The sequence below is a fragment of the Panicum virgatum genome, chromosome 5N (genome assembly GCF_016808335.1).
Source record: "Panicum virgatum strain AP13 chromosome 5N, P.virgatum_v5, whole genome shotgun sequence".
NCBI classification, from domain to species: Eukaryota; Viridiplantae; Streptophyta; class Magnoliopsida; order Poales; family Poaceae; genus Panicum; species Panicum virgatum.
The window spans coordinates 67,993,115-68,020,821 of NC_053149.1; the positions used below are offsets into that span (position 1 = coordinate 67,993,115).

Genomic DNA, 27,707 nt, shown 5'->3' on the forward strand with positions numbered 1-27,707 from the left:
AATGGGACGAGGAGAGATCGATCAGTCAATGATAATCATCGGAGTTGGGTCCAAAAGAGCTTGTCCTCACCGAGCCCAATTATCTGCGCAGGCCCAATATGACCGGCGTCACAATCTTCTGGCTCGTCCGCACAAAAGCTCGTCCTCGCGGAGCCCAATAATTAATCCTGTCTACAGGCCCAACTGGTTACGATGTGACATCCACTCGACCGTCACCTTCACGGTTCGGCTCCACTCGTGTGTACGCACGCGCCGTCCGGCACCTTGGCCGGTTCCTCCGACGCCAAGCACCCGGCGCGCCGTCCACACGGCGTCGACATGCCGAAGCTCGTAGGTGCTATGCCAGGACCACGTTCAGCGCACGCCGGCACTACAATGTCAACACAAAACGACACTGATCATAATATCATTCATACGGAGTGTTACTGTGGAGCATGGGCTGGGCGGACGCAACAAAGCGTCCTGTTCACTCACATGGGCGTCCTGTCGCTGCTGCCGCAATCCATCTATAGGGTGTGTTTAGTTCCACCAAAATTTCCAAATTTTTCATCACATCCATCACATCTCCTATCACATCAAAACATTAAATATAGCAAATAACTCATGCATGGAGTACTAAATGTAGTTAAATAAAAAAACTAATTGCATAGTTTTGATGTACGTTGCGAGACGAATCTTTTGAGCCTAGTTAGATCATAGTAGGACAATATTTACCACAAACAAACGAAAAGTACTACAGTGTGCTACAGTAACTGACGTGACTTTTTCTCCCCCAATTTCCCTCATCTAAACACAGCCATAGTCCAAGATGACAAGACCAAACTCGCTTCCGCTCGACCACGTACAGCGCAGAGCCCAGCCGCCCGTCGCCTCGCAGCCAGAAGACTGTCCCTCCGTACCGCGCGAGGCTTCTTATAGGCGGTGTCGACGACCTGGGACTTGGGAACAGCGCTGGCATTTGCTCCCTCCAGCCGCTGGAGTGTAGTGTAGCGAGGCTCAGACATGGCAGCCGAAGAGGAGGGAGCGAAGGCGATGCAGATCGACTGTGCCAGTGCGAGCGAGCCGGCGGTGGCCGCGAGGAAGAAGAAGCCGCAAGGGTGGAAGTGCATGCCCTTCATCATAGGTTCGCTTCTGTGTTGCATCAGTTATGCTTATTTCTTTATGAGGGCGTGCCTGGCGGCGTGAGCGTTTGATACGGAGCTTTCATCTTTCACATGTCGGATAACCCTCTTCTTTGTTCTGTACCCACAACATGCTGGATGATAATACTGGGATTCCTCTGGCTCCCACTGGGATTTGGAACCCTTAAAACCGCCTGAATTGTCCACTTGATGAATTCTGTATACTGTACAGTAGCTATGTTCCACTTGAATGTGAAGAAGCATGGCGGTTTACTCTCTTATTAATTTATAACTGCTTTACAGCAGTGACGCTTGCCATCGTCTTTACACGGATCAATTTTCAAAAAAGTGTATACTGCTCTCTTCTGATGTGCAGCAAACGAGACGTTCGAAAAGGCAGCCTCATTCGGAGTGGCAGCGAACCTGACAACGTACCTTGTGAAGCGCTTGAACATCGGGCAACTCCAGGCGACCAACGTAACCAACATCTTCTTCGCCACGCTGAACTTCACACCATTGCTAGGTGCCTTGATCTCCGATTCCTACCTGGGAAGGTTCAAAACCCTAGCTTATGGGTGCTTCGCGACCCTCCTGGTATGTCATTGTCATATCAGTCCATGAAGCTTCTGCTCATTTCACCTGCTCGACTGTTCGTCAGCACAAAAATGAAATGAAAAAAAAATCAGTTGTCAGTTTTAGTAAAAGGCTCCATAAAATGAAACTCAGGATGAAATGATGAGTGATTCAAGCCCAAAGATTAACACTCAGTTGGTTCTAGTAGTTGACAGAACTTGATATCTCAGAACTAGTACTGGTTTAAGCTGTTCTAAGGAGTTACAGTACATAGATCCCAGCAAAATCATGCTACGGCCACCGTATACACTGATTCATGCTATCATGCTGAATCCTACGGTGCTTCATGTAGATTAGGTGATTATAAGCACATGATACACGATTCAAACCCTTTTAGATCAAGATGCATAATGTAGTTTGGATTGCACATTCACAGTCACTTGGTAGGCAACCTTACACAAGTCCTCCCCCCCCCCCCCCCCCCCAAAATGCATGACTACAACTGTATTTGATTTTCTAATAAATGCTTGCAAATATCAAAAGTTGATGGAGTTGTGCATTGCTTCTTTCTAATTTGTGTGTTTTTATTCAAAACAGGGGACACTGGGGCTGACTTTGACTGCGTCACTTCCTGCCCTCAAACCAGCGGTATGCAATCAAACATCCCAATTAGGTGGACACTGCGATAGTCCATCAACACTGCAGCTGGGAGTGCTATACCTTTCACTAGGGCTGCTAACTATTGGTGGTGGAGCAATACGGCCCTGCAGCTTACCTTTCGGAGTAGACCAATTTGATCAGACTGATGAAAAGAGTCGAAAGGGCCTAAATAGCTATTATAATTGGTACTATACCACAAGTACTGCTGCTCTGGTGTTCTCTATGACTGTTATCATCTACATCCAGACAAACATCAGCTGGGCAATAGGATTTGGCATACCCACATTCTTCATGTTCTTCGCAATTATCATCTTCTTCGCCGGTGCCAGACTTTATGTCCATGTATCACCAGAGGGAAGCATCTTCTCTGGAATTGCGCAAGTTTTTGTGGCATCATTTAAAAAGAGAAGACTCAATCTTCCATCTTCTCATGACATAAGCGAACAAGAGTTGATGCTCTACAACCCTCCCACAACGGGCCGCATTTTCAGACTGCCACTTACTTCAAAATTCAGGTAAAAAAAATATATATCACCCCTATATAAGGATGAAAACGGACGGAAAAAACCCCGTCCCGTCCCGTTCGTATTTCTATATTTATCCTGCCCGTTTCCGTATTTACGGAAAAATACGGAAATGGGACGGGAAGCGGGAGGGGGTGTATCTCGCCCGTATTTGCGGGATCCCGTTTTTAGCCGGGATAATCCCGTATTTTTTCCGTATTTGTAAAATTCGGGGAAAAAATAATAGGCACACCATATATTCTCTCATGTTTCTCAATATCAATACATATATTTCACGGTTTAATAGTAGGAAACAAGAAATATTGATAATATTTTTTAAAAATAGCTTGTGTAAAGGAGTGTCTAGTGTTATATTCATGCACAATGAATGGTGATTAATTAATAATGCATTCCGGTAGATTTTCCGGTTCCTGTCCGTTTCCGTAACCGTTATATCCGGCTATTCCGCCCCCGCTCTCGTTTTCCGTAATAAAAAACAGAAACAGAAATGGTTGAGGGGTTTTCCCGCCATTCCCGTCCGTTTTCATCCCTACCCCTATATATGAGTACGGTATGCAAAGATCAAAAGCTTTCACTAGCCCTAACATACATAGTACAGGAAAATCCTCTAAAGAACTAGCCAGAATGAATCTATCACACTGAAAATATGCATATTGAAATATTTCCAAAAGCAACCTGATTCTCCCAAGAATAAAACAATTTTCAAAGATCAACCCGGCCAAGAGCCACTATTAGTATTTCCTCACTATTCCGACAAGCTAGAATAATTGAAAAGCAGGATGTTTCAGTCATACTCCCTCCCATTTGGAATTACAAGCCGTAATTTGTTTCATTAGGATAAGACTTTCACCAACAATTACTCCATCAATACATATTTCTTGTGACATAATTTCAATATTATTAGGTTTGTATTAATAAATACTTATGTATGGTTGTGATTTTCTATCACATGGTGATACTTTAATGGAGCAATTGTCAGTCGAAGTTTTGTCATAAGAAATGAAATACATATTATAATTTCAAAAGGACAGAGTAAGTATTATGTATACCCTAATTGCAAGTGAATCTGTCTAATTAACAAACTGACATGAAACCATTCGCGAGTTGAAGATATTAAATAAACGACTAGCCTAGGAGGCACAATATGGCCATATAAATTTAAGAAATAGGCATCAAATTCAAGCTGAAGAGGGCTGGAACCAACTGAGCTAGGCCAATTGATGAAATCCATGTAATGGCAAATAACATACAGGCCATATAGAGATTATTTTAGACCATGCTCTATGCATACATGCCTGAATGAAGTGAAAAGCAGTGTTGGCAACATGCTAGGATTGTCTGATGAGTCCAAATTCCTATTCATTCTCAGGTTCCTGAACAAAGGTGCAATTATGCTGGATGGTGATATAAACGATGACGGTTCTGCAAGAAACTCATGGGAACTCTGCAGTATCCAGCAAATAGAGGAAGTCAAATGTTTGATAAGAATTGTGCCTATTTCTTTTTCTGGCATCCTATGTTTTGTTGCAATGGCTCAACAATACACCTTTATAATATTTCAAGCGTTCACCATGGACTGTCACCTAGGGCCACACTTTGAAATTCCTGCAGGCTCTGTTTCATCCATCTCACTTATTGCCCTAACTGTGTTCATCCCCATTTACGACCAGCTTATGGTACCGCTTGCAAGAAAATTGACTGGGCTGGAAGGTGGAATTACACTCCTACAGAGACAGGGTGTAGGATTGGCGCTTTCTCCAATTTCTATGGTGGTAGCAGGACTTGTTGAGCATAAAAGGAGGGATTCAGCTTTGTCTACTGGAGGTATATCATCTATGACAGTTTTCTGGCTTGCACCCCAACTGGTTTTAATAGGTATTGCTGAGGCCTTCAACGCAGTTGGACAAATAGAATTCTACAATAAGCAGTTTCCAGAGCATATGCAAACCCTAGCAGGATCCCTATTGTTCTGTAGTATAGCTGGAGCAAGCTACGTGAGCACTGCGCTGGTAAACATCACAAGAAAGGTTACTGCCAGAAATGGTAACACAAGTTGGTTAACAGACAATATCAACAATGGCAAACTTGATTATTACTATTATCTTATTGCCATCCTGGGAGTACTGAATCTTTTCTACTTCCTTGTATGCTCTCACTATTATCAATATAAGGACATGTCATTCCATGATGAAGAGTCCATCAAAACCCATGCCAAGGAAGAAGCAGCTACAGAGATTGAGATCGAGATCGTCACAAGTGCAACAAGCAAATGAAAATTTCAATGGTGATTTATAGTATGCAGACTTAGTGACAATTAAGATTCAGTTTGTAAGATGCCTTATAGTAACAATTATCTTATGAAGAAGTGAATTACAGTTCAGCCAGCCATGGTGACTCTGTTATCAAAACAACAGTAAATAAGGTCTATTATTTTGGAACTACATTAAGTTTTAACAAAGTCTGTCATACTCCAGTAGAAGCTAAGGGTGCCTGTAATATGTGTAACATGTAAGCACAGGCAGAATGCACCAATTTCTTCACAGATTTTACTGCATTTTGTATGTAGAAGTCTAATTACCTGTATATTGCATTGGGACCAAGGTTCACACAACTAACCACAACTAGCCAGTTACAGGAAGTAATTGGATAAAACAGTAGGCTCCATTAACATGTAACCCAATAGTTTTAACATCTGAAGAAGTTAAAATTGCCAAATTAATTACATGAGGTTCCAAATTTCACTTGATATTTTTAGGTGAGTGCGTACAGTATGGGCAATCATCACATAGATAAATTCATAATCTAAGTAGACCTCTCTTGAAAAGGAAAACAGGGAGAAGAAACTTGGGAAGGGCATGAGACAGCAAGCAGCTCGTTTGACTAGTCAACAGCAGTTTAGCCATCACATGTTTTTTTTTTAAAAAAAATACAAAACTAGCTTGTCTCAGTACAGTATTTCCAACCAGTTCCTGAAGCTCTTAGCATTCATCTCTCTCAAACTAGCTTCTAGCACAGCTGCTGGGCTATGGCCAATACAAGCAGATCAGCTTAAATAACTTATGAACTGAGGGTTAACAAAGTGTAGAGAGTTCGGTAAACACCACACAACCTAGGTGGGGGCTGGGTCCTCTTGTATATATAGGCCGTATAGGCTTGGAGTACAAGTAAGGCAAATACAAGACATATACAGCTACACATATCTAATATCCGCCCGCAGTCACAGGGGGAGCTTGGTGGACACCAAGATTGGATCTAAAATCAGTAAACAACTGTACACGGAGACCCTTAGTCGTGATGTCAGCAAACTGATGCGAGGAAGGAACATGAAGGACTCGAGCTTGTCCCTGTTAGCGTGATGTATTCTGGGTTCACAGGGGTGAGCGCATCTCCTGATTGTACTGCCTTATGTGGCATCCCTCCTATGTTTGGTTAGTTGGTTATGGCTATGGCAAGGCTCTCCCATGATTAGCTGTTTCCTTACTCACGGGACACCTTTGCCTATATGTACTCGAGCCTTGGGCTCTCTCATAATCAATTCACTAATTCTCCCAATCATACTCTCTTTCAGTCCCAGAGCAACCTTCTCGCGGACAAAGTGAATATCGATCTCGATGTGCTTCGTCTGTTGCCCTTCTCGCGCACAAAGTGAATATCAATCTCAAATGTGCTTCGTCCGTCGATGGTGAACTGGGTTGACGGTCATAGACCGCACTTACATTGTCACAATAGACGACCGTAGCCTTAGAGAGAGGAAGATGAAGCTCCTGAAGCAACTGTTGAATCAAGCAACAATTGGCCACAATATGTGCAATAGCTCGGTACTCAGCCTCAGCACTAGAACGAGACACCGTAGTTTGCCGCTTTAAGGACAACGAAACTAGAGTGTCACCAAGATAAACACAATAGCCAGAGGTAGAACACCGAGAGTCTGGACAACCAGCCCAGTCTGCATCAAAATATACTGTGACCGTGAGAAAGTCCACAGGACCAGTACCAATCTGAAGGCCAGAGGACAAGGTGCCCTTGACATAGCGGAGGATGCACAAGTGCAAGGTGTGGTTCCCGTGGATCATGCATAAACAAGCAGACTTGCTAGACAGCATAGGCGATGTCAGGACGAGTAAGAGTGAGATATTGCAAGGCACCAGCAATACTCCGATACTCAAAAGGATCAGCAACAGGAGGTCCATCCGATGCAGAAAGCTTGGGCTTGCAGTCAACTTGCGTGGTGGTGGATTGACACTCATGCCAGCATGTTGTAGGAGATCCAAATCATACTGCCGTTGAGACAAGAATAGACCATCAGAGGTCATGGTAACTAAAATTCCCAGGAAGTGATAAAGAGCTCCAAGATCAGTCATAGCGAACTCAGTATGAAGTCGACCAATAATAGAGTGAAGTAGGGCATCTAAGCAGGCAGTGAGAACAATGTCATCCACATACAATAACAGATAAGCCAACTGAGCGCCATCCTTGTACAAAAACAAGGAGGTGCCGGACCCGAAGGAACAAAACCCAACTGTTGTATGTATGTGGCGAACCGCTGGTACCACACACGAGAAGACTATTTCAGACCATAGAGAGACCTCTGCATAAGACAGACATGATCAGGACGAGCTGGATCAACAAAACCTGGCGGCTGCTGGCAGTAGGTTGTCTCATATTGACCATGAAGAAAAGCATTTTCACATCAAGATGATGGATTGACCAATGACAGGATGTTGTAATGCTAAGAAACAACCCTGATAGTCGCAGGCCTAACAGCTAGACTGAAGGTCTCATCATAATCAACTCCATGTTGCTGTGAAAAACCTCGAACAGCCCATCAGGTCTTGTGGCGAGCAAGAGAACCATCTGAATGAAATTTATGTTTATAAATCCACTTGCATGTAACCACATTAGCCCCTGGTGGGCAAGGGGACAAGACGCTAGGTGCCATTATCCATGAGAGCTTTGTATTCATCAGCCATAGCTCCGATAGTTGACGATATCGGAGAAGCAACCAGATGTCTGGCAGACAAATTCTTATAGCTCACAAGCTGAATGGTGCCTATCTGGAGTCGAGTCAAGCGCTGCAAGACTGGAGGCAGCGATGGGGCCGCGCATGGGGCGCCGAGGTGGGGGAAGCGGCGACAACATTCGAGCAGACGGACTGAACCGGCTAACTCGAATAGGTGCATGAAGATGGTGCACGTAGGGGCTGCCGAGATGTCCAGGAGGCCCGAAGTCGTGATACCATGTAGAGAGTTGGGTAAACACCACACACCCTAGGAGGAGGGTGACCTCTTGTATATATAGGCCATATAGGCTTGGAGTACAAGTAAGACAATTACAAATCAAATAGAAGACATATACAGCTATACATATCTAATACAAAGAACAAGAGACAGCAGCCAATTTGACTAAAAGTTCAATTTGTTACAGTTTACAGCTTTGACTTGTAAAAAGATTTTAGATATGGAAATGCCAAAAAGTCATTTAAAAACAATGTTTCTATAGACCAAGTTGTTAGTAGGCACGTTTCTGTTTCCAGGAAGGGAGTAAACATGAAGTTGTAAGCTATTAAATTTCCTCACCATAGAAAGTCGAGGAACAATCACTTGTGCGCCACGGATTTTTTCAAGAGCAAAACTTATTCGCAATGGCCGCCCTAGCATTACCTGTAGAATTAACTAGGTTAATTAATTTGCTGAATCCTTCCTAACCACAATGGCTAACATGTGTTCAGAACTATACAGCTATACCTTTCCATCCATAGCATCCTTGGCACACTTAGCTTCATGGTCATTTGAGAAGTGAACAAATCCAAAGCCTCTTGACCTTCCAGAATTTTTGTCATACGTTATTCTAACTGCAAAAGCAAAAAAAAAAGTTCCTATATAACTTTGATAAATTATTTTAAATCTAAAAAATACAAAATTGCTACAAATTTGTGGAAAACATAGGGCAAAGGTATAAAAAAATCCATCTCTTATCACACTAGCTTAATGCCAGGTAAACACGTAAACAACTCTACCCACTGGTTTTCTTTCAAGTATATGAATACTGATGTGATAACTCATGTGGATGAACAAAACTACATGCAGGCATGAAATAGAGGACCATCAACTGCTCATTTTTACACAAAGTGTTGATCTCATTAATGTTAAAGTTATTGACTTTAAAACACAAAAGGTACCACATGATTAATTTCATGAACTTTCTCGCAAAAAGAAAAATCATGAGCACACACCCAAGTTAAACCTTATAAGTGTCTGATAAATAGGGACTGGCAAATACAATATGTGGCAGAAATACTTGCACATTTGCAATCAAACTGTCTATGGATGCACATGAGCCATAAATTTCATCAAATACTTAAGTAAAATCAACACTATCACTTTTCAATTGCCTAGGCGCTACTTGTATGCCACAACTCACAGGCTGCATTGTACAGATGAGCTGCACCCTAATATATTGTTTAAAATCAAGTACTCTCAGAAGCTCAGACAGATAGTATCTCAGGCCTTTTACCAACTCTTTGCAATGAAACATGAACCATAGGCTTTAACCTTGTTCTCGTTTTAGTAAATATTTGTATTCAAAGATTGGTTAGCAAAGTGAGGAGGATATCGATACAGATCAGACCTCAGTGGTTAGTTGATATGGTGGATAGCAGGATTAGAGGCTACCCGCCCTCACGTTGGAGGCTCTGGGAAGTATTTGGTTCTAATCTTGCTTGCCTCAAAGAGATACATGATAGTCTCTTTTATAGAGACGACTGACTTGACCCCTAAGCAATATCCTAACCGAATTAATCTATCTTATCTCTTTCCTAATAAACCAAATTAACCTAATCAAATCTGATCCGGCACTATGCATGCGCTACAGTACTCGTGGGCCTAGGTCAGCCCATAGTCACAAAGTTCCTGGGTCGACCGGGTCGAGGAACGGGGTTGAGGGTCGAGGGTCGTCACTTTATAAAATTATGGTACGAATGGGGTATACATCTATGGAACGATAAATTATTATGTGGGACGCGACCCTGATTTATCGGGGTCGATATCTTCGGGTCGATAAAGACAAAAACTATATATATGCTACTAATGAAGAAACTAATCTGCACAAGCATATAAGAAACATATAAAAGAGTACATTTAGACCATGCTACACGTACTCAGCTCATTGTCTAACAAAAACCACATCAATCCACTGTCCTTAACCTCCTTATCCCAATTAAATCTGCTAGCAATTGGGCTGCGACCCCTTTCAAACCGGGACACGATCCAACCTTGAATGGGACACTGACCCTCTTCGACCCCGACCCTCGAATCGGAACGACGTTCCCGGGTCGAGGGACGAGGCATCGACCCCGAATCCTGTGACTATGGGTCAGCCCACTTGCCATAACACTTCTCCACCCCTCAAAGAGGACGAGCTGCAATAGTGCTCAGACTAAAAGCAGAGGATGGAAGTAGCCTGTTGTTGGAGAAGATGTCCAAAAGCGGAAGAAGCCGAGGGTGGCCATAACACTGGCGGGTGAGCTCCTCAACGTGAGCCCGACATGAGGGAGCAGATGGCCGTGAACAGCACCGTCCTGCCGCAGATGCTTTTGCGGCCAAGCCTGTCGCCAAGCCAGCCGAAGAAGAACTGCCCAGCGAGCACGCCGCCGAACACGACGTCGTGCACGGCTACGGCGGTGTTGGGCGGTAGCATGCCGTGGTCGGGCCTGGCGAGGTCGGTGTAGTAGATGCAGCCGAGTAGCTCGGTGACGAACAACACCTGCAGCTGCTTGCACACCATGGCGCTGCGCAGCGTCTCGATGCACCTCTGCTTCTGCTTCTACCGCTGCCGTCAGAGCTGCTCGCGTGCGAGCGGTCGCAGACGGAGGTGCGCGGACTGAACGCGGTCGGCCGCGGACGGAGGCGCGCGAACGGGGCGGACGTGGGCCGCGCGATGGGGGAGCGCGGACAGGGCGGACTGGTGCCGCGCGACGGACGCGGATGGACGCGGATGGGCCGGCCCCAACTGTGGCGCTGGAGAGCCGCCGACGGACGGTAGCAGGTGGACAGACGGGCGGAGGCGCGCACGGACGCGCGGGCGGCCGCAGACAGGCGGAGGCGCGTGCGGACGGCGTGCTAACGGCTGCGGACAGAGGTGCGCGAACGACGCGCGGCCGGCCACAGATGGAGGTGCGCGGATGGGCGCCGCGCGACGAGCGCGGATGGGCGCAGACAGCCGCGGACGGGGGCGCGACGGGCGGGGATGGATCCAATGTGATTGGGGATGGACGCCGCGACGGACGGGGCAGCCATATCCGCGACGGCCAGGAACGCCGCCGACGAGGATCTGGGCTGCCAAGGAAGACGGCAACAGGCGGCGACAGTTTGGCGGCGACGGATCCATGACGGGCAGGAGCTGTTGCTTCCCAGCCACAAGTGGATCGATGACGGCAGGCGGCGCAATTGGTGGCGCCTGTGGAGCAGCAGGGGACAGTGGTAACGGCGCCTGTGGAGCAGGGGTCGATGGCGGAGATGGCGTGGGCGTCGACGGCGCGGGGATTGCTGGTGACGATAGCGTCGGTGTCGATGGCGCGGGCAACGAAGGAGGCATCACCGTCAGGGCCCCCAGTGGAGATGGGGTTGGCGCCGACAGCGTGGGCACCACCGGTGCTGGCGGAGAAGGCGCGGCCGGTGGCGGTCCAGGAGGCGATGCCGGCGGCGCATCTGGCTTGACCGGTGCTGGGAGCTGCGCAAACCGGTGGCTGATTTTGCCGGCAAATTGCTCCCACGTCAGCATGCCACGGTTCCTCTCGATCTTGCAGTACCATTGATAAGCCACGCCCGTCAATCGGAGTGTGGCAAACCACATCTTGTCCTCTTCTGTAGTCCTCCATGCATCAAAGCATTGGTTGCAGCAGTACAGCCACGGCAAGGGATCGGAACTACCATCGAAGTCTGGGACGTGGAACTTGGGAACTCCCATGATGACAGCAGATGCGATCTAGGGTGGAAATAGATGAAATTCGTGGAAGAACAGGGGTGAAATCGATCCAATCTGGGCGCAAGGGAAAGGATCGATGGGTGGGATTGGGAGGGATTTGGTGGTCGCAGAAACGAAGGCTCTTGATACCAAATGATATGGTGGATAGCAGGATTAGAGGCTACCCGCCCTCACGTTGGAGGCTCTGGAAAGTATTTGGTTCTAATCTTGCTTGCCTCAAAGAGATACATGATAGTCTCTTTTATAGAGACGACTGACTTGACCCCTAAGCAATATCCTAACCGAATCAATCTATCTTATCTCCTTCCGAATAAACCAAATTAACCTAATCAAATCTGATCCGGCACTATGCATGCGCTACAGTACTCGTGGGCCTAGGTCGGCCCACTTGCCATTACATTAGTAAGGAAAAACAAAACCACAGATGATGTAATTGAAATGATGGTTAGTCAACAAGTTTTCTTTTGGTTTAGAATACCATCAGATAAACTCCAAATTCCTCCATATTCACATGGCATAAGGCTTCCCTCCTGATTCAACCATGCTAGAATTGAGATGAAAAATTGTATAACCTGTAGCAATCCAAGGAACAATGCAAGTCTCCATTGCATCAACCATGCTACAGCCTCATTATTGACATGTCTCTTTTAATCACATGGGACTTGGCTGTTGGCAAAGTGAAACTCCATTGCTCATGCCTGAAAGGCTAAAACATATCCCCACTAGGCACTAGCTTCAGACATATCTTTTCCCTTCCATCAAGATAAGTATAGTAGTGCTATCTAGTGCTGGATGGCATGACCTCAATGGAACTCAGCCCTAGAGTCTTCCTTTTTGTTTGATTTGAATAACAGGATCTGATAGATTCAGCAACAATATACTTCCCAGCTGATACATAAGCATTAGACAGTAACACCACGTGGCCATAATCAAATGACTCCATGTTCAGCACCTTGTTAGCAGCAACTTCAGTTAACCCTGTGTCACTGTGCAGGTGACCTCCTCCCATCAAAGCCTTCCAAGAATTTGCTCCCTCTTTGTTGGTCGAGCTAGCCACTTCTGCTGCTTCATCCAAGCGACCGGCTCTTGCCAACATATCTACTAGGCATCCGATGTGCTCCTGACTTGGATTTATACGCTTCTCATTAATCATTCCCCTGAATGTGATCAACCCATCATCAATTAGTCCAGAATGGCTACATGCCAGCATTGTGTTCAAGTATGTTACACTGTCTCGCTCTTCACTAGATTCCTCCATGCTGTTAAAAAGTGCTATTGCTTGCTCTCCTTGGCCATTTATGCCATAGGATAATATAATAGTATTCCATGAGACAGCATCTCGAGAAATCATGTCATCAAATACTTTTCGGGCTAAACTGACATATCCACACTTACCATAAACTGCCATGAGAGTATTAGGGACGGGTCTATGCAGATATAAACCTGACTTGTAGCTATACCCATGAAGCTGAACACATAGCTCAAACTTAGCAATCTCGTAGCAACCAATCAATAAGATGACTAACATCACAGAGTCAATCACAAAAACATCTTCACACCTCATCTTACCAAAGAGATGTATCCCCTCTAGTGCTTTTCCACTTCCTACATACCCTGACACCATTGCAGTCCATGAAACTAAGCTTTTCTCCCTTATTCCATCAAACAACACTCTAGCGGAACTTAAATCCTTGCATTTGGAATACATTGTGATTAAAGAATTAGCTGCAGGAAGCTCTCTAATAAAACCGCGGATGACCATTTGATTATGAACCAATTTTCCTCTCCTTGCATCACCTAGAAGCGCACAAGCTTGCACCAAACTGACCATTGCTACCCTATCAGGAACTATGCTATTTGACCTCATCTGTACAAAGAGACTTATAACTTCACCAGCATGTGCCTGCTCAAGAAGGAAACCCATCATCATTGTCCAAGTAACAAGATCATGAACAGTGATTTTTCTAAAAATCTCTCTTCCAATCTCAATGTCGCCAAAGTTCAAGTACATGCCAAGTATTGAGTTTGTCACCGAAACATCTATATCAAGGCCCATCTTAACTGCATAAGCATGTGCACTCTTGCACATTCCAAGGTCACCACAACCAGCATAAGCTTGAGCCACATTAATCATGGTCACAACATTATTAGGAAGTAGCCCAAAACAACAACACATCCTTTTAAACACCAACAATGCTTCCTCAAACAAATCATTGTGCATTAACCCGGATATCATAGAATTCCAGGAAACCACACTGGGATCCCTCAAATCACTGAAAAACGCCCATGCATTCATGGGGCACCCACATTTCGCATATGCATCGACCAGTGCAGTTGCAACAAAAGGGTTGGATTCCAGCCGACTCTTCACAGCCCACCCATGGATGCACTTGGCAAGCACAGCGTCACCTAGCCGAGCTGCCGCAAGCAACAGACCGACCAAGGTGAACGAGTTTGGGCACACCCCCTCCCTCATCATGCTGACAAACAGCCCAATTGACTGGTGGAACGACCCACTCCTTGCATGCCGGTAGATCGCCGCCGAGCAAGCGACCACGTCCCTAACAAGCATTTCATCAAACAGTTCGCGGGGCTGGGCGTCGTGGAGTGGCTCACCACCTCCACGGCATCTCTTCGAACACCTAGCACGCGCGCCATCTGAACTCGAACCGAACCCAAAAACCCCATTGCGGAGAGGTTATATTATTAACCACACACAAATTGAGCACTCCTAAGTACAGTAAGAGTGAGGTTCCAGTTTGCGATTCTGTTTCGTACCTTCGGTGACGGTGCCGAAGGAGGAGAAGGCGTCCGTGAGGGAGCGCTCGTCGACGGACCACGACAAACCTGTGCGCGCAAGCGGGAAACCGACACGTAATAAGAGGCGAGCTCTGATGCAACCGGGGATCGGATGGGAGACAAACCCGGATGCGAGAGAATAGAGTGGTACCGGCGACGAAGAGTCTGGAGTTGGAAAGCGGCGGCGGCGCACCGGGAGGCGACTCATCTAGTGGTGGTGGTGGGGCGGCGGCGGCGGCGGAGAGAAAGCGTCGCAGGTGGTGGCCGTCGTGGAGGAGAGGGGCGAGACGCAGGCGGGAGAGCAGCGCCCGAGGCGTCATGCCGGATTCCGGCGAACAGCGGCGGCGGTCGTCGCGAGAGCCAGCGGGGGGTTGAACTGTTGAAGAATGGGCCTGCGCCTGCCCAATTATTGTGTGGGCTTCAAGAGCATTGTGGCCCACTGGCCCTGGCCTGGTCGCTGCACAAGTTGGTCGGACCGGACCGATCCATCGCGTGATCGCCTCGACGACGCCCCACACAGGCTAGAGGCTGCAGCAGCACCGGCAATGGGCGCCACGCCGGTGCGGTGGCCGCGGGTGCTGACCCCATCACAGCTCGCCGGGGCCATTCGCCGGCAGAAGAACCCCCTCGAAGCCGTCCACCTGTACTCGGACGCGCCTCGCCGCTACCTGCCCTCCTCCTACCGCCACAACGACGACGTCCGCTCCTCCCTCCTCGCCGCGGCCGCCGGTTCCCCCGCACTCCCGTCCCTCCTCCGCCGGATCCTCCCATCCTCCCCCTCCGCCGACTCCCTCCTCGCCGCTTCGATCCCCAACCTCTCCCCAGCGGCCGCCGTTTCCATCTTCCGCTCCTCGCTCCCCTCCTCCCCGTCCCCGTCTTGGTCCCTCTCCTTCTCCGCCCTTCTCCGCCGCCTCGTCTCCGAGAGTCTCCTCCCCGAGGCCGCCCGCCTCTTCGCTGAGTTCGCCGGGCGCCCGGAAGTCTCGGTAGTATCCGGAGACCTTACTCTTCTCATATCTGGCCTCTGCCGCGTGCAGCGTCCTGACCTCGCGCTGCAGGTGCTCGACGAAATGCCGAACCTATGCCTTGCACCGGATAGGGACGCGTACCGCGCGATCGTGCCTGCTCTCTGTGACGCTGGCATGCTTGACGAGGCCACGCATGTCCTCTATTCCATGCTGTGGCGCGTATCGGCGTATCGCAGAAGGGCTGCGGCGCGGATGTTGTGGTGTACCGGGCATTGCTGGTTGCACTCTGTGCGGCTGGCCGGGGTGAGCAGGCTGAGACTGTTCTGGATAAGGTGCTCAGGAAGGGCCTGAGGTCACCAGGTAGTCGTCGGTCTCTTCGTGTGCCAATGCTTGCTGTGCTTAACCTCGACGATGCCCAGGAAGCCATTGACCAAGCATTGGCTGTGCGAGGTGGGCGTACTGTTGTGAGCTTTGAGTCCATGATTCTTGACCTCTACGACAAGGGTCGATTTGATCAGGTGGAAAAATTGTTTGAGGACATGGCCAAGAAGGGTTTCAAGCCAACAATGTGCATGTATGAGGCAAAGATCACTGCTTTATACAGAGACGGGAATGTGGATGACGCTGTGAAGGTGGTGGAGGAGGAGTTGCCCAAGAATGACCTTGTTCCAACAGTGACAACTTATAACTTGCTAATTAAGGGTCTTTGTGACACAATGCAATCAATGAGGGCACTTGAATTACTCAAGAAGATGGATAGGCAACTTGGTTGTGTTGCTCAAAAGGACACGTTCTCTATCTTGGTGCATGGGTTGTGCTCAGAAAGCAAGTTCATTGATGCATCAAAGTTAATGGAGAGGATGGTGAAGGGGCATCACCGTCCTGACAGAAGTGCATTCAACAGTGTTATTGAAGGTTTATGTTCTGCCAGCAGAACATATGATGCATTGCTATGGCTAGAGGAGATGATCGACCATGGAGAAACACCAGACATACGTGTTGGGTCTTCCTTAGTCTCAGCTGTGTGTATGTCCCAGTTTGAAGCTTTAGAACCTGGACTGCTGAAGAAAGCTTAGGGTGGAACTGTACAAACAGTGGAGTTGGGATTCAGCCTTGGAAACTCTTGAAACCACATCTGCACTGAAATGAGTATAAGGCACTCTTATGTATGCAATAGTTTTTGTGATAGGTACATGATCATTATTCATTAACCAGGGCTTTTGCATTGCCTTAAGGCTTTCATATGTTTTTCTGTTTCTTGTTTGGTGGTAATTTTTCTTTTCGAGCTCCATGCTTGATGAGGAAGACATTTGTGTGTAAGGGTCCTCTAAATCATACACTCCTATTGAACATAGCTACATCCTCATCCTCTGGGCATGGGCATAGATTTTCCCGGGAAAGAAGTAGCATACCTCCATTAATATCTATTACTTCCATTTTCCTAGGTTTCCAAGAGTTAGTTGCCATTACTTGTCTGCGACCCTCTAAATGAGGAGGGAAATTTTAATATCTGGAAACAAGTAATCGTGAGAAGATATCTAGTCCCTCCCCTGGTCAGTACCAAAGGCACAACTTCATGTCGCCAAATGTATATGTTATACTAAAATTCACAGGCATACTTCATTACTTCAGAGGAAAGGCAATATATCAGACATGAAAGGGTACTATAGTTTTATAGGAGTAATAATAGATAAGGTTATATTGGAGATTTTATATTTTTTCTACAAGCATGCTAAATGTACTAATTTTGTCAGACGCGATTTATCATGTGTGCTCAATTGCCCTCATGCCCATTGCTCGTTGCATTTCCAAGATACAATATTGAGCACTACACATCCCTGTTATTTCAAAACCATTATCCTTTTCAGATGATCCAAATGACGAAGAGTAGAACCTACATTGTTGGTAATGACAATTATAATTGGTCTCCCGGTAACATAGCTTCAAGACAAGGGGCATCAGTTCACAGTTTCAACATCAACTCACCAAATAAGGACGATATGGATGATAAAATTTCTTATGTAAATGTATGAAGCTGGTGAGGTGTTTCGAGGCCAAGTGAATGCAGAAGACGGAATGCGGAGCAGATAATATAGATTTAGCAGGTGCAGCAGCAGTGGGAACGGAAGTGTGGAAATGGGAGGAACAGTGGCAGTGATGGCAATGAAAGTGACTCGACCAGCTCCGGAGGTGATGATGGTATGAGTTTCATTTGCAGAGTCTTGCTTTGTACACCGGCCAATTTTACATTCTTAGCAAAAGCGTTTGCTACAAATTGTGAAGTGTGGGCCTGCAGAGCGTTTGCTCCATATGTGTGGTCGGTTTTATTTTCGCTAAACCTAGCATGGAAGCATGGCTGAGTTTATCGCTAAATATGTCGGTTTTATTGCTGTTTGTCAAACTGTAATTTAATCTCCCGGTAAAATGACAGAAAAAAATATAGAAAGATATTGATGGCAGGAACTAGACTATATTTCGATTCAATGTAATAATGCCATTAAAGTGCCTTCTATTATTTGTACAAAATTGCTGGATCTTCTCCGAGCTGAGCTGCCCGGTTACAAACTTCTCGGCCTTTTTGTTGACAGATAGAAAGAACCTAGGTAGCCCACCGCCCACGTATCACTCAAAATTGCTGGAGTCCTGAATCATGATGTCGCTTTTGTCGAACATCGTCTGAATGGGACTGCTCAGTTGAATCCTTGCACCACCAAAAATTTCTGGACTCCTGAATCCTGATCTCGCGCATCATCTGACTGGGACTGCTCTGAGCTAAATTGTAGTGCCCCAGAGCTGCTGCGACACTGAGCAAAGAGTTCGGACGTCCCGGAGCTGCAACTGAGGACGCCGTCGGCCACATCACTGAGGTAATGCAGCGGCTCGTCTCCATACTGCTGGGTGGCGTCCGGCCACTGGAAGTAATCAGCCAAGCACTGCGTCCCGTACCCGTGGCCACTTGCATCCATGAAGCCGCCGTCCAGGCCAATGGCCGGTACGCCCATGCCCGAGTGCTCCGACGGCATGTACACAGGGTTGCAGGTGATGTCCAGGGCGGGGTGGTAGTACTCGGCTGGCACGACGGCGTCGCGGTGGGACTCGTCGGTGCCCCACGTGGCCTGATCGAACCAGCAGCCGTCGTAGGCAATGGCATTGCTCGGCACTACCGGCATCCGGGGGCAGCCGGCCATGTCTGAGTATGAGCAGTAATCAGGGCACGAGACGGTGTTGTGCAGCTGGTTCGTGTCCCATGGCTGTTGGCCGTGGTCGTTCTCACCATTGCCTCCCATCTGCTGCAGGCACTGGTTGCCGCCCATGTCGGCCAAGCTGCCGCCGTTGATGTATTGGACGCCGGATGCTGCAGGCTGCATCGTCATGCTGGCATCGAGCGGATTCTGGTCGACGCCGTGCCACGTGAGCTCGTCGATCCAGGCCTCCATGTCGCCGTCCAAGCCGTCGCCGACGAGCGGGGCGCCTTGCCCTAGCTGGCCATCGTCTGGCATGCCCAGCGCCTTCCGCCTCTGCGCCGTGGCCAGCAGCGCCGCGTCGATGGACCCGAGCAGCTCCTCCAGGTCCATGCCCTTCAATAACGCCGCGCTGGGCGACGCCAGCTTGTTGGGCCCCTCCTGCCGCTCCTTGGCGAGCTTGGCCTCATCCTTGCGGACCTTGGCCAGCTCGGCGTTGAGGTAGTTGAGGTGCGTGTGCTTGGCCCGCTTGTCCGCCGGCAGCCTGCGGTACCTGCCGATGACCCCCGGGCTACCGAACTCCCACACGGCGGGCGCGCCGCCGCCGGGGCCGGCGCAGACGACCGCCACGTCGACGCCGCAGAGCACCGAGAGCTCATGCGCCTTCTTCTTCAGCCCGTTCTTCCTGCTCTTGAAGGTCCTCGCGCGCGACGGCGCCTTGTCGATGAGGGCCATCTCGATCTTTCGGCGCGGCATCGCGGCGTCGGCGGCGGCTGTACTGTACCCGGCGCGTGGCTGGCTAGGACACGGCGGCGCGGGGCGAGTTGCGATCTTGTGGTTGTCCGGCGCGGCGCAGGGCACACGTTATATATATACGGGGTACATAGAACACACGGGCGCCGGGCGCCGGCGGTGGCCGGTGGACAACGGGACTCGGACTCGGACTAGAGGAGATCCACCCGGCGATGCGGCACTGACGCGTTATTCGATTGCGTTCGAACACGGATCGGCAATTATGGCGCGCAATCCATCTGCTACACGGCTATCTATCCCGATCGATTCCGTTGCGGGATCGGACGGGGCCGCGCCGTTCTCCGGCGGCTTCTTTCGACGGCCGTTCCAACCCCTGGTGGCGGTGAGTGTCTCTTGTCATTCCAACAGCATCCGCTGCCAAGGCCGGCAGGGGCTCCTCGATCAGCCGCCCGGGGGAAATTGCAGAGCAGGGGGGAGGCCTGGAAGAGAAGGGACTTTGGATGGCTTATTATTGCAGGAGGAGGCTTCTCTCATCTGATCGTCTTCTTAATTAATAGATCACTCATCACAGTATCGTGTCTCTCGGATTCGGACTCCGGCCGGAACCTCCCAAGAAAGCGTAGGAGCTACGGTGGTAAGAGTTCAAAACAATCTGAGCCATTGAATTTTATAAGCGAGATCGATTGATCTAAAAAAACTAGATATATTATTGATTTAGAAATAAGAAAGGAAAAAACGTGCAGATATCAGGTTATCCATGAGAGATTCGCTTGCGGCAAAATTGTGCTAGCGGATCGCGCAAACTGGGGCTTCCTTTTCCTGATACTCCTACATGATATGATTGCTTCAAAAAATCCAATTGCTTGCGTCCCAAAAAGAAAAATCCGATTGTTTGTGAATTTTTATGCTAAGCAAGAGTGATTGTTTCTCTTTCTCCTAGTCCTACACGATACCCAAGTCATGCATCCATCTAACAGTATCCATAGTTAAATCATGCATTGAATTTATTTTTTTTCTAGACTTGAGAAATATATATGAGCTTTGTTATAACGATTGTAAAGTATCAATAGGTACTTTCACGTACTTTTGGCTTGAAATTTTTTACAGCCGTTGATCAATGGAAGGTATTTATAAAAATTAAATTAAATTAAATTAGTATTCGGTCTCATTTTTTAGTACTTGGTCCTATATTTTTGTACCACCAGGTACTTTAGTCTAGGTACTTCATATCTTGACCACCGTACGATTCTGTTAGATGGACAGCTCTTATTTTTTTCAATCATTGTAAAATTTATTGAAATGTATATGGTAATTCGTAGGAAACCATGATATAGCTCAGCAGCCTAGCAACACGAATAATGTTACCTCGTGACACGCTACCTCCTCACGTTAGGTGATAAAAACACCTGTCACGTTAGTTCTAATAGGATTCGTATCTAGTTCGAATAGGAAGGAAATATTTCTCATACTTTTTCTATTCTTGCAAATAAGAAATACACAGTAAATAAACAATTAATCTATTACCTTCTAGGAGGTACTAATATCTAATTAAATGGACGGTCCGCAATTATTCAAGAGTACCGTAGCAAAGCCTGGGGAGAAGTAATGTTCTGACTAAGTACATCTTTGTTAAGATCAAAACTGGATCACGGGGTATTTCACTTTGTTCTAATAAAAGTGACATGCTTCGAACAAGGACTTGCATGTTTACTTATAGTTGAGATGTAGTAAAGTTTTTGCTTGTATTTTTTCGAAACGAGGATCATCCCCAATTCCATTCTAAAAGAACGCCGAAAGGTTTTTGCTTGTAATGAGCCAGCTTACAATTCCTGCCGAAGGTATCAGATAATCCAGGATGAAATTGTACCGATCTTTAATCCTAGTATACTTGTGATAAGGTCGAGTTCGTACATTTTTAAAAGTACTTATAATAAGTTTTGGGAATTGGAAAAGTAACGTGTTCAGGCATTTCAAATTTGAGTTTGATTTTTTTTAATCCCTATGCGCCTTAATTGCTTGAATATGTGGAGGCCTTTTTGTCACTAAAGTGAAGTACTAAAACTAAAGCAACATCAGGAGAGATCGAATGCAGGTGTTACATTCAAACGAGTGCAAAGCAGTAGTAAGTTTTCATTAATCCCATATTAGCATAGACACTATACAGCTCTCTAAAGAAGCAACCGAATTCCTCATAGACTTATTAAGCTTTGCCACTACTCTCAGGCGATGCAGCTCAAGCCCAGGCAGCCCCCCAGTAAATTCCTCAGCAGCTTCTTCTGCAACACAAACAACAGATTGTGAGAATAAAATCATCATACATCGACTTTCAGCTAAAATCCTGCTGAAATTACTACCCAGCTTTAGTAGGAAAGAAAACTAGAAAAGCTCCAAGAATGCTTGCTACAAATGCAGTGCTTAAGCTTTTGAGGAAAGGTCACATCTTTGATAAATGTTGGTGTTCTACTATTATCCTAACAAAAGCTACTTGCAAAAGTTCAGCTTAGGCTAGATAAAGGCTTGTGTCAATCACATGACAAGAAACCGGATAAAAGTAAATCCACTTAGCTACACGTGGTACCCGTAAAAGAGGCACTAATCAGGCAGCAAACTAGAATTACAGGGTACTTGCCTTCTTCACCTTGCAGAGAAGCTGTGGGGAGATCTTGTACAGGTCCTCGTCCACTGCTCCCTTCGGCTTCCACTTCTGCTGCTCGTTCACATACTGCCTCCTGCCTCCCTTCTTCCTCGCCGGCACAGCATTGGTTTTCTCTCCCTTCACTCGCACGACACACTGCAAAATGATCGCAGAATTATCAGTCTCTTTGCTGACAGTTAAAGTGAGGTCAAAATGAGATGATAAACTGAATGCTGAAAACAAATGTGCTAAGAACTGAATGGTCTGCGTGGTTGCTTGACCTTCTTGTAGCTGTAGGGCTTGGCAGGGAACTGGGGCACCTTGAATAGGTCCTCGTCGTCTTTGTCAACCGGCGCTGTGAAGAAGAAGGGTCCTGCCTGGAAGTATTGGGTGACGGGCATGTCGTCCCACAGGTTCCAGTCGCCGAACGCCGGGATCTGGCGCCATTTGTAGTCGTCCTGCACCTGTCAAAAATTGCAGCAAAAATTACTCCTCTGATAAGAACTGAATAGTACAGCACCTGTCTGGTTAGAGTGGAGGTTTATGCAGACTGAAATGGACATGAGGAAGCCGAGTTTGAAGCGACCTTATTATAGCATGCATGTCAATGCAGGGCTTCTAACGTACTACGTACTTGTTTAAAAAGAGAATTTATACTGCTACGAGTAGAGTATATTTCAGATCTACAGTAGACAACTACAGTCTATGTGATGAGCATATTTCCTAATGCCACGACAAGGTTTCTCTGTTGACTAGTACAAGATGTACAGTCGCTTCTCGTTGCAAAAGGATGGAGCACCTCACAGCAGTGAAGCTAATGCATCTCAGTATCTGAAGTGCAGAACATGCACGCACAGTTTGAAGAACTGAAGTATAATACAATGCAAACATGTCTTTTTTTCTAGTAATGACTAAGGAAAACGAGAGAAGAACGAGAAGACACAACAGGGATGCATGCTTGGCTTACCTCCATCCCTGCAGTTGCTGAAGCAGGTGTGGCCGAGGCGCGAGAAGAGGAAGATGAACAGGCGCAGTCAAAGAAGGCTGTGTTGGGATTGGGCAGCTGCAGAGGAGGCCGGAGGAGCTGGGGGGTTCTGCTCTATACATAGCCGCCCCCAAAGGCTCGGGCCGAGGAGAATGTGGGGGCACACGTACCGGACCTTTTCAGAAAGCCCTCCAGGGGAAAAGCAAGAGCCCAAAGCGGCAGCTAGCGTTCAGCCGCTACTGATGAGCCGAGCCCGGGCAGCGGGCAGGCAATGAGTACCAGCACTCCGCTCGCTGAGAGGAGAGCGCAGCGAAGGGGCGGCAGGGAGTGTCCCTAGTGCAGTGATGATGCTCGTCTTTCCTGTGCTCGCTGCCTCTCACTGGGCCAGATTAGTTACCTATTTCTCTCTGTCTGTCTCTGTGTGCAAGTGTGTGTGTGTGTGTTGGTGCCTCTTTCTCTCTCACACGCAGTCACAGAGACACACACTCGCACAGCAGAGAGAGAGAGACGCAGGGTCACTCCAGTGAGGACTGTAAAGTTGCCGGCTTTTGGCACCCGCGGCATGATAAACAATGAGTGTGTGTGCGTGCCTGTCGCGCGCGCGTGCTTTCGTCCGTCCATCCAATCCGCCCGCGGAGCGAGACGGATGGCGGTCGTCTCCCCGGCAGCTCCTGCCGCGGCGGCCGGGCAGCAGCAGCAGCTCTCAAGTCTCAAGTCTCAAGTCTCAAGGCCGGCCGGGCCGGCCACGCCCACGCATGGGCATGGGAGGGGAAAGCGGCAAAAGCCACCCGCTTTTGCTCGGAACCATGGCGAAACCACAATGATTCGTGCGGTTCCGGCCGTGCCCCCCTCCGCGCCGCGCTTTACCTTGCCGGGAGAGCTTTCCCTTTCCACCGGCGTCACACGCAGCCGGCGAAGAGCGAGAGAGAAAAGGGTCAGTGCTATCAGTGCCGTGCGTGAAGTCCCCCCCTCCTGTGTGTCCTGTCTAATCGTGTACTTGATGGCTGCTGCTTTCGTGAGTTGGAAAATTGACCGTAACTAACCGAACGGGAGAATACGGTAGACCCTTTTCACGAGTTGGACTCGGTTGGTCATGTTTACCGTCGTGCGCGTAAGAGTCGCTGACCGATGGGCCCTTTTGTATGCGTGTCACCTCCCTTTTACTACAAGTCATTCGGGGTGTCACTCACTCACTACGCCAGATGGTTTGAAGTTTGAACACGTACAAAAGCTCTCTTAAACGGAGTTCTCCGTTTTTGGAAAATTGTCATGATTTCAAGTCTCTTTTGGACGAACATCCATTGCTTATTATGGATTATCACTGTGTTCTTTCTGGTACAATTTGCTCATCATGCCCTGATTGGCCAATACATGCTCTAACATTACTTTGCAAACTAAAGCAGTTACCCTGTTGCCGCTAATGCGCAAAGACACACTGTACTATACTCCCTCCTTTTCTTTTTCTTGGGCGCATTACAATTTCTTTCTTTTTTTAGATATGTTGGGCGTGCCTCTTTGTTTTCAGTGCATGCAGCCTAGGGGTGGTAAAGGGCCCAACATTTTGAACTAGAAAATCTAAGGATCGGGCCCTAAAAGGGCCGGGCTCTAAACATATGTATTTTTGAACTAAAAATTTTAAGGGCTTTATTGGGCTGTGAAGAGGCCATTAGGGCCATGGCCCATTACCACCCCTACATGCAGGTCACCGATTGGAAGAGACGAAGGCAGCGAAGCAAAGTAGTAATTAAATCACGATTAATTGGTAGTGCTTGCAGGTCACCGATGGCTTGCTCCTCTGCTACTTTGGTATCTGGTGTACCCTCTCCAGGGTTTTTTTATCCGACCGTTTGGACCGAACCGCCGGCGCCCGGTTCCGGCTAACCGGTCCGGTTTGACCGGTTACCGGTAAAAACCGGTCAAACTCAAATTTGAATTCAAAACCCGTAGTTATACCGGTTTCGAACGGCTAACCGGCCGGTTAGACCGGTTTACCGGTCCGGTTTGACCGGTTACCGGTCGGTTTGACCGGTAACCGGTCGGTTTGACTGGTAACACGCTAAATTTAATTTTTTTTCTTTTTTTGTTTAAATTCAAATATCCGCAAAGTATACTAAATGAATGTTTGTATAACATGTTTTAGCCTAAATGAACCCTCCAACCCTTTTTTTACTACTTTTACATTGTATTTGTATATTTTTGTATGCACGTTTTTTTTTGTTTAACTTCAAATGCTCGCAAAGTATACTAAATGAACGAATATTTAACAAAATTTGACATCATTAAATTCGTCGCAACTTGAAGTATTTTTAAGGTTTTTTTGGGATTTTTCCATTTTTTAGAATTCAAATTTAAAATTTGAATTTGGGCCGGTTTAAAACCGGCCGGAACCGGTCCGGGCCGGTTAGACCGGTAACCGCGGTAACCGGACCGGTTCCGGCCGGTTTGGTGAACCCTGACCCTCTCATGCGCTCAAGAAAAAGAAAAGGAGGGAGTAAAGTCTAAAGCTATGCGTAGCAAAAAAAAAATGGCCCAAGCCTTGTAGGAGTACACGCGGTTTTTTTATTTTTTATTTTCATTTTTTACAAAAATATATTTTCGATTTGGAAATTTACAGGAATATACTCCGGCCGCCCAGCTGCTGGGCGGCCGGGACCTGGCCGCCCGGCAGCGGGGCGGCAGGGGCATTTCTGAAAAAAAAATCGCGAAAAAAATTGCGCGCAGGTCCCTGGGGGCCGGTCGCCCGGGCCGGGCCCCCCAGGCCGCCCGGCAGCGGGGCGGCCGGCCCTGGCCGCCCGGCTGTAGGGCGACCAGCTCTCCCACCCTTATATAAGGGTTGGCTGGTCCCCCACCCCTCATTTGCATCACTAAAATTCCAGAAACCAAGAAAAAAGAGGGAGGGAGAGAGGCGAAGCTCTGCCGGATTTTCGAGCCGGCGACTGCAGGTAATCAAAATTCTTCTACGCTTTATAAATAGATTATATTGTAATTATTTTTGTTGAAACAGTAGATTAGTAATCAATTTAATTATTGTTAGGAGTGATTAGTGATACATTTAGATGCAGTTACTTGTAATGATTAGCGTTGATACAGTACATTTAGTGTTAGATTAAGTATTAGAAAGTACTAGAAAATTGTTAGAGAAGTATTAGAAAGTCTTAAAAATTGGAAGATAATATTCAAAAAATTTAGAAAATGTTAGAAAATTGTAGAAAGTATTTTGTTGAAATAGTAGTTTAGCAATCAGTTTAATTATTATTATTAGGAGTGATTAGTGGTACATTTAGGTGTAGTTACTGATAATGATTAGCGTTGATATAGTATATTAGCAATCTGATTGCTCACTTGTGATTGACAGGGCTCAACACCATGGCATCCTCAGGATCCACCTACATTCCATGGAGTAAGGTGACGGAAACCGTTCCCCAAGGAGTCCAAGTGCCTATGTGTTTTTGCGGATCCTTGTGCAAACTAATGAAATTAAGGGTTTTGGGGGACGACTTTGGCAAGAGGTTCTTTATGTGCGAGAATTTCGAGTACGACCCGCCCAAGCATTACGGCAAGGACCGAGTAAAGGTACTACAAAACACTATCAGAGTTTGTCACTTTCAGATCTATAATGACTTCTAACATGATTTGAGGAAAGACTATACCGCCTCTATGTGATTTCGTGCAGTGGTTAGACACCGAGCAATCTCAGCAGGATAAGGACCACGTGGAGCGTCAAGCAAGGTGGGTTGCACAAAGGTGGCAACGAATGCTGCATGAAGAACAGATGGAGGAGAAGCGCAAGAAAAACCAGGAAGTGATTCAGAAGAGGATTGCAGAAGTGGAACGTCAGAAGGCAGAGGAACGTGAAGCTGATAGGGAGAGGAAGCGAGAGAGGGCCCGCCGTGCTAAGGAAGCAGGGTCTGAAGCTATTAGGAAGGGAAAATATTCCCGGTGCACTCAGTAAAGCACCACCATGTAATCCCGACATTTTATATTTCCTAAGGCATGTTAGGTTTACTCACAACACGAGGTTATCGTGTTGCACATGACATGCTTTTCATTATTCAAGTACCTAGTAGTACGAACGCCTTAGGCCTCTGCTTTGTAATCGTAGCATTGTTTACAAAACTGTATTGCAAACCAAAAATTTATGATTTGTAACTACCCTTCTATTTTCAGTACACTACATTCAGTGAGCAATCTAATTGAACCAACCTACGCATTTAGAACTGCAACCAAGAAATCTTACTACACAAATACCTTCGTAATATTACATGCTACAATCTGGTACAAATACATATCCATACATAACGAAATGTAATTATCACATACAAGTCGGAATACATATCCATACATCTGGTTCAAATACATATGCACACATAACGAAATCTAGACGCGACGGGCTCCAAAATCCGGAGGCAATCCATCGGTGGGATTTCCAGAAGGTCCAACCTCAGCACCAGCATTATCTTCTTGTATTTTAAGGCACTTCTTGTAAGTGTGACCATTTGCTCCACACAGGTTGCATCGTTTTTTCTTC

General features: G+C 47.2%; 3 protein-coding genes and 1 pseudogene across 6 annotated transcripts; 2 read left to right on the forward strand and 2 right to left on the reverse strand.

The window, feature by feature from the left end:
- The first annotated feature begins 830 nt into the window (after window positions 1-830).
- Window positions 831-5,432, forward strand: LOC120672208 (protein NRT1/ PTR FAMILY 2.13-like). Its single transcript, XM_039952524.1, has 4 exons — window positions 831-1,123; window positions 1,498-1,715; window positions 2,292-2,869; window positions 4,248-5,432. Exons 1-4 carry the CDS (start codon window positions 1,003-1,005, stop codon window positions 5,149-5,151), a joined length of 1,821 nt encoding a protein of 606 aa, XP_039808458.1. The 5' UTR covers window positions 831-1,002; the 3' UTR covers window positions 5,152-5,432.
- On the reverse strand, window positions 1,296-15,006 carry LOC120672207 (glycine-rich RNA-binding protein 4, mitochondrial-like). Of its 3 annotated transcripts, none has more exons than XM_039952522.1 (5): window positions 14,811-15,006; window positions 14,639-14,707; window positions 8,623-8,729; window positions 8,455-8,538; window positions 1,296-1,768 (listed from the first exon to the last, which is right to left on the reverse strand). In XM_039952522.1, exons 1-5 carry the CDS (start codon window positions 14,977-14,979, stop codon window positions 1,757-1,759), a joined length of 441 nt encoding a protein of 146 aa, XP_039808456.1. In that variant the 5' UTR covers window positions 14,980-15,006; the 3' UTR covers window positions 1,296-1,756. The 3 variants fall into 3 exon arrangements, 2 of the variants coding, with proteins under 2 accessions (XP_039808456.1, XP_039808455.1); XR_005674007.1 differs by lacking the exon at window positions 1,296-1,768 and adding an exon at window positions 12,433-14,518 and having other exon boundaries at window positions 8,519-8,538; XM_039952521.1 differs by lacking the exons at window positions 1,296-1,768; window positions 8,455-8,538; window positions 8,623-8,729 and adding an exon at window positions 12,346-14,518.
- Window positions 15,007-15,017: 11 nt separating this feature from the next.
- Window positions 15,018-18,139, forward strand: LOC120672209 (annotated as a pseudogene).
- A 3,498-nt stretch (window positions 18,140-21,637) lies between these two features.
- On the reverse strand, window positions 21,638-23,314 carry LOC120676800. 2 transcript variants are annotated; one of them, XM_039958128.1, is made up of 4 exons: window positions 23,162-23,314; window positions 22,476-22,658; window positions 22,198-22,350; window positions 21,638-21,835 (listed from the first exon to the last, which is right to left on the reverse strand). In XM_039958128.1, exons 1-4 carry the CDS (start codon window positions 23,165-23,167, stop codon window positions 21,779-21,781), a joined length of 399 nt encoding a protein of 132 aa, XP_039814062.1. In that variant the 5' UTR covers window positions 23,168-23,314; the 3' UTR covers window positions 21,638-21,778. The 2 variants fall into 2 exon arrangements, with proteins under 2 accessions (XP_039814062.1, XP_039814061.1); XM_039958127.1 differs by having other exon boundaries at window positions 22,189-22,350.
- Between the last annotated feature and the right edge of the window lie 4,393 nt (window positions 23,315-27,707).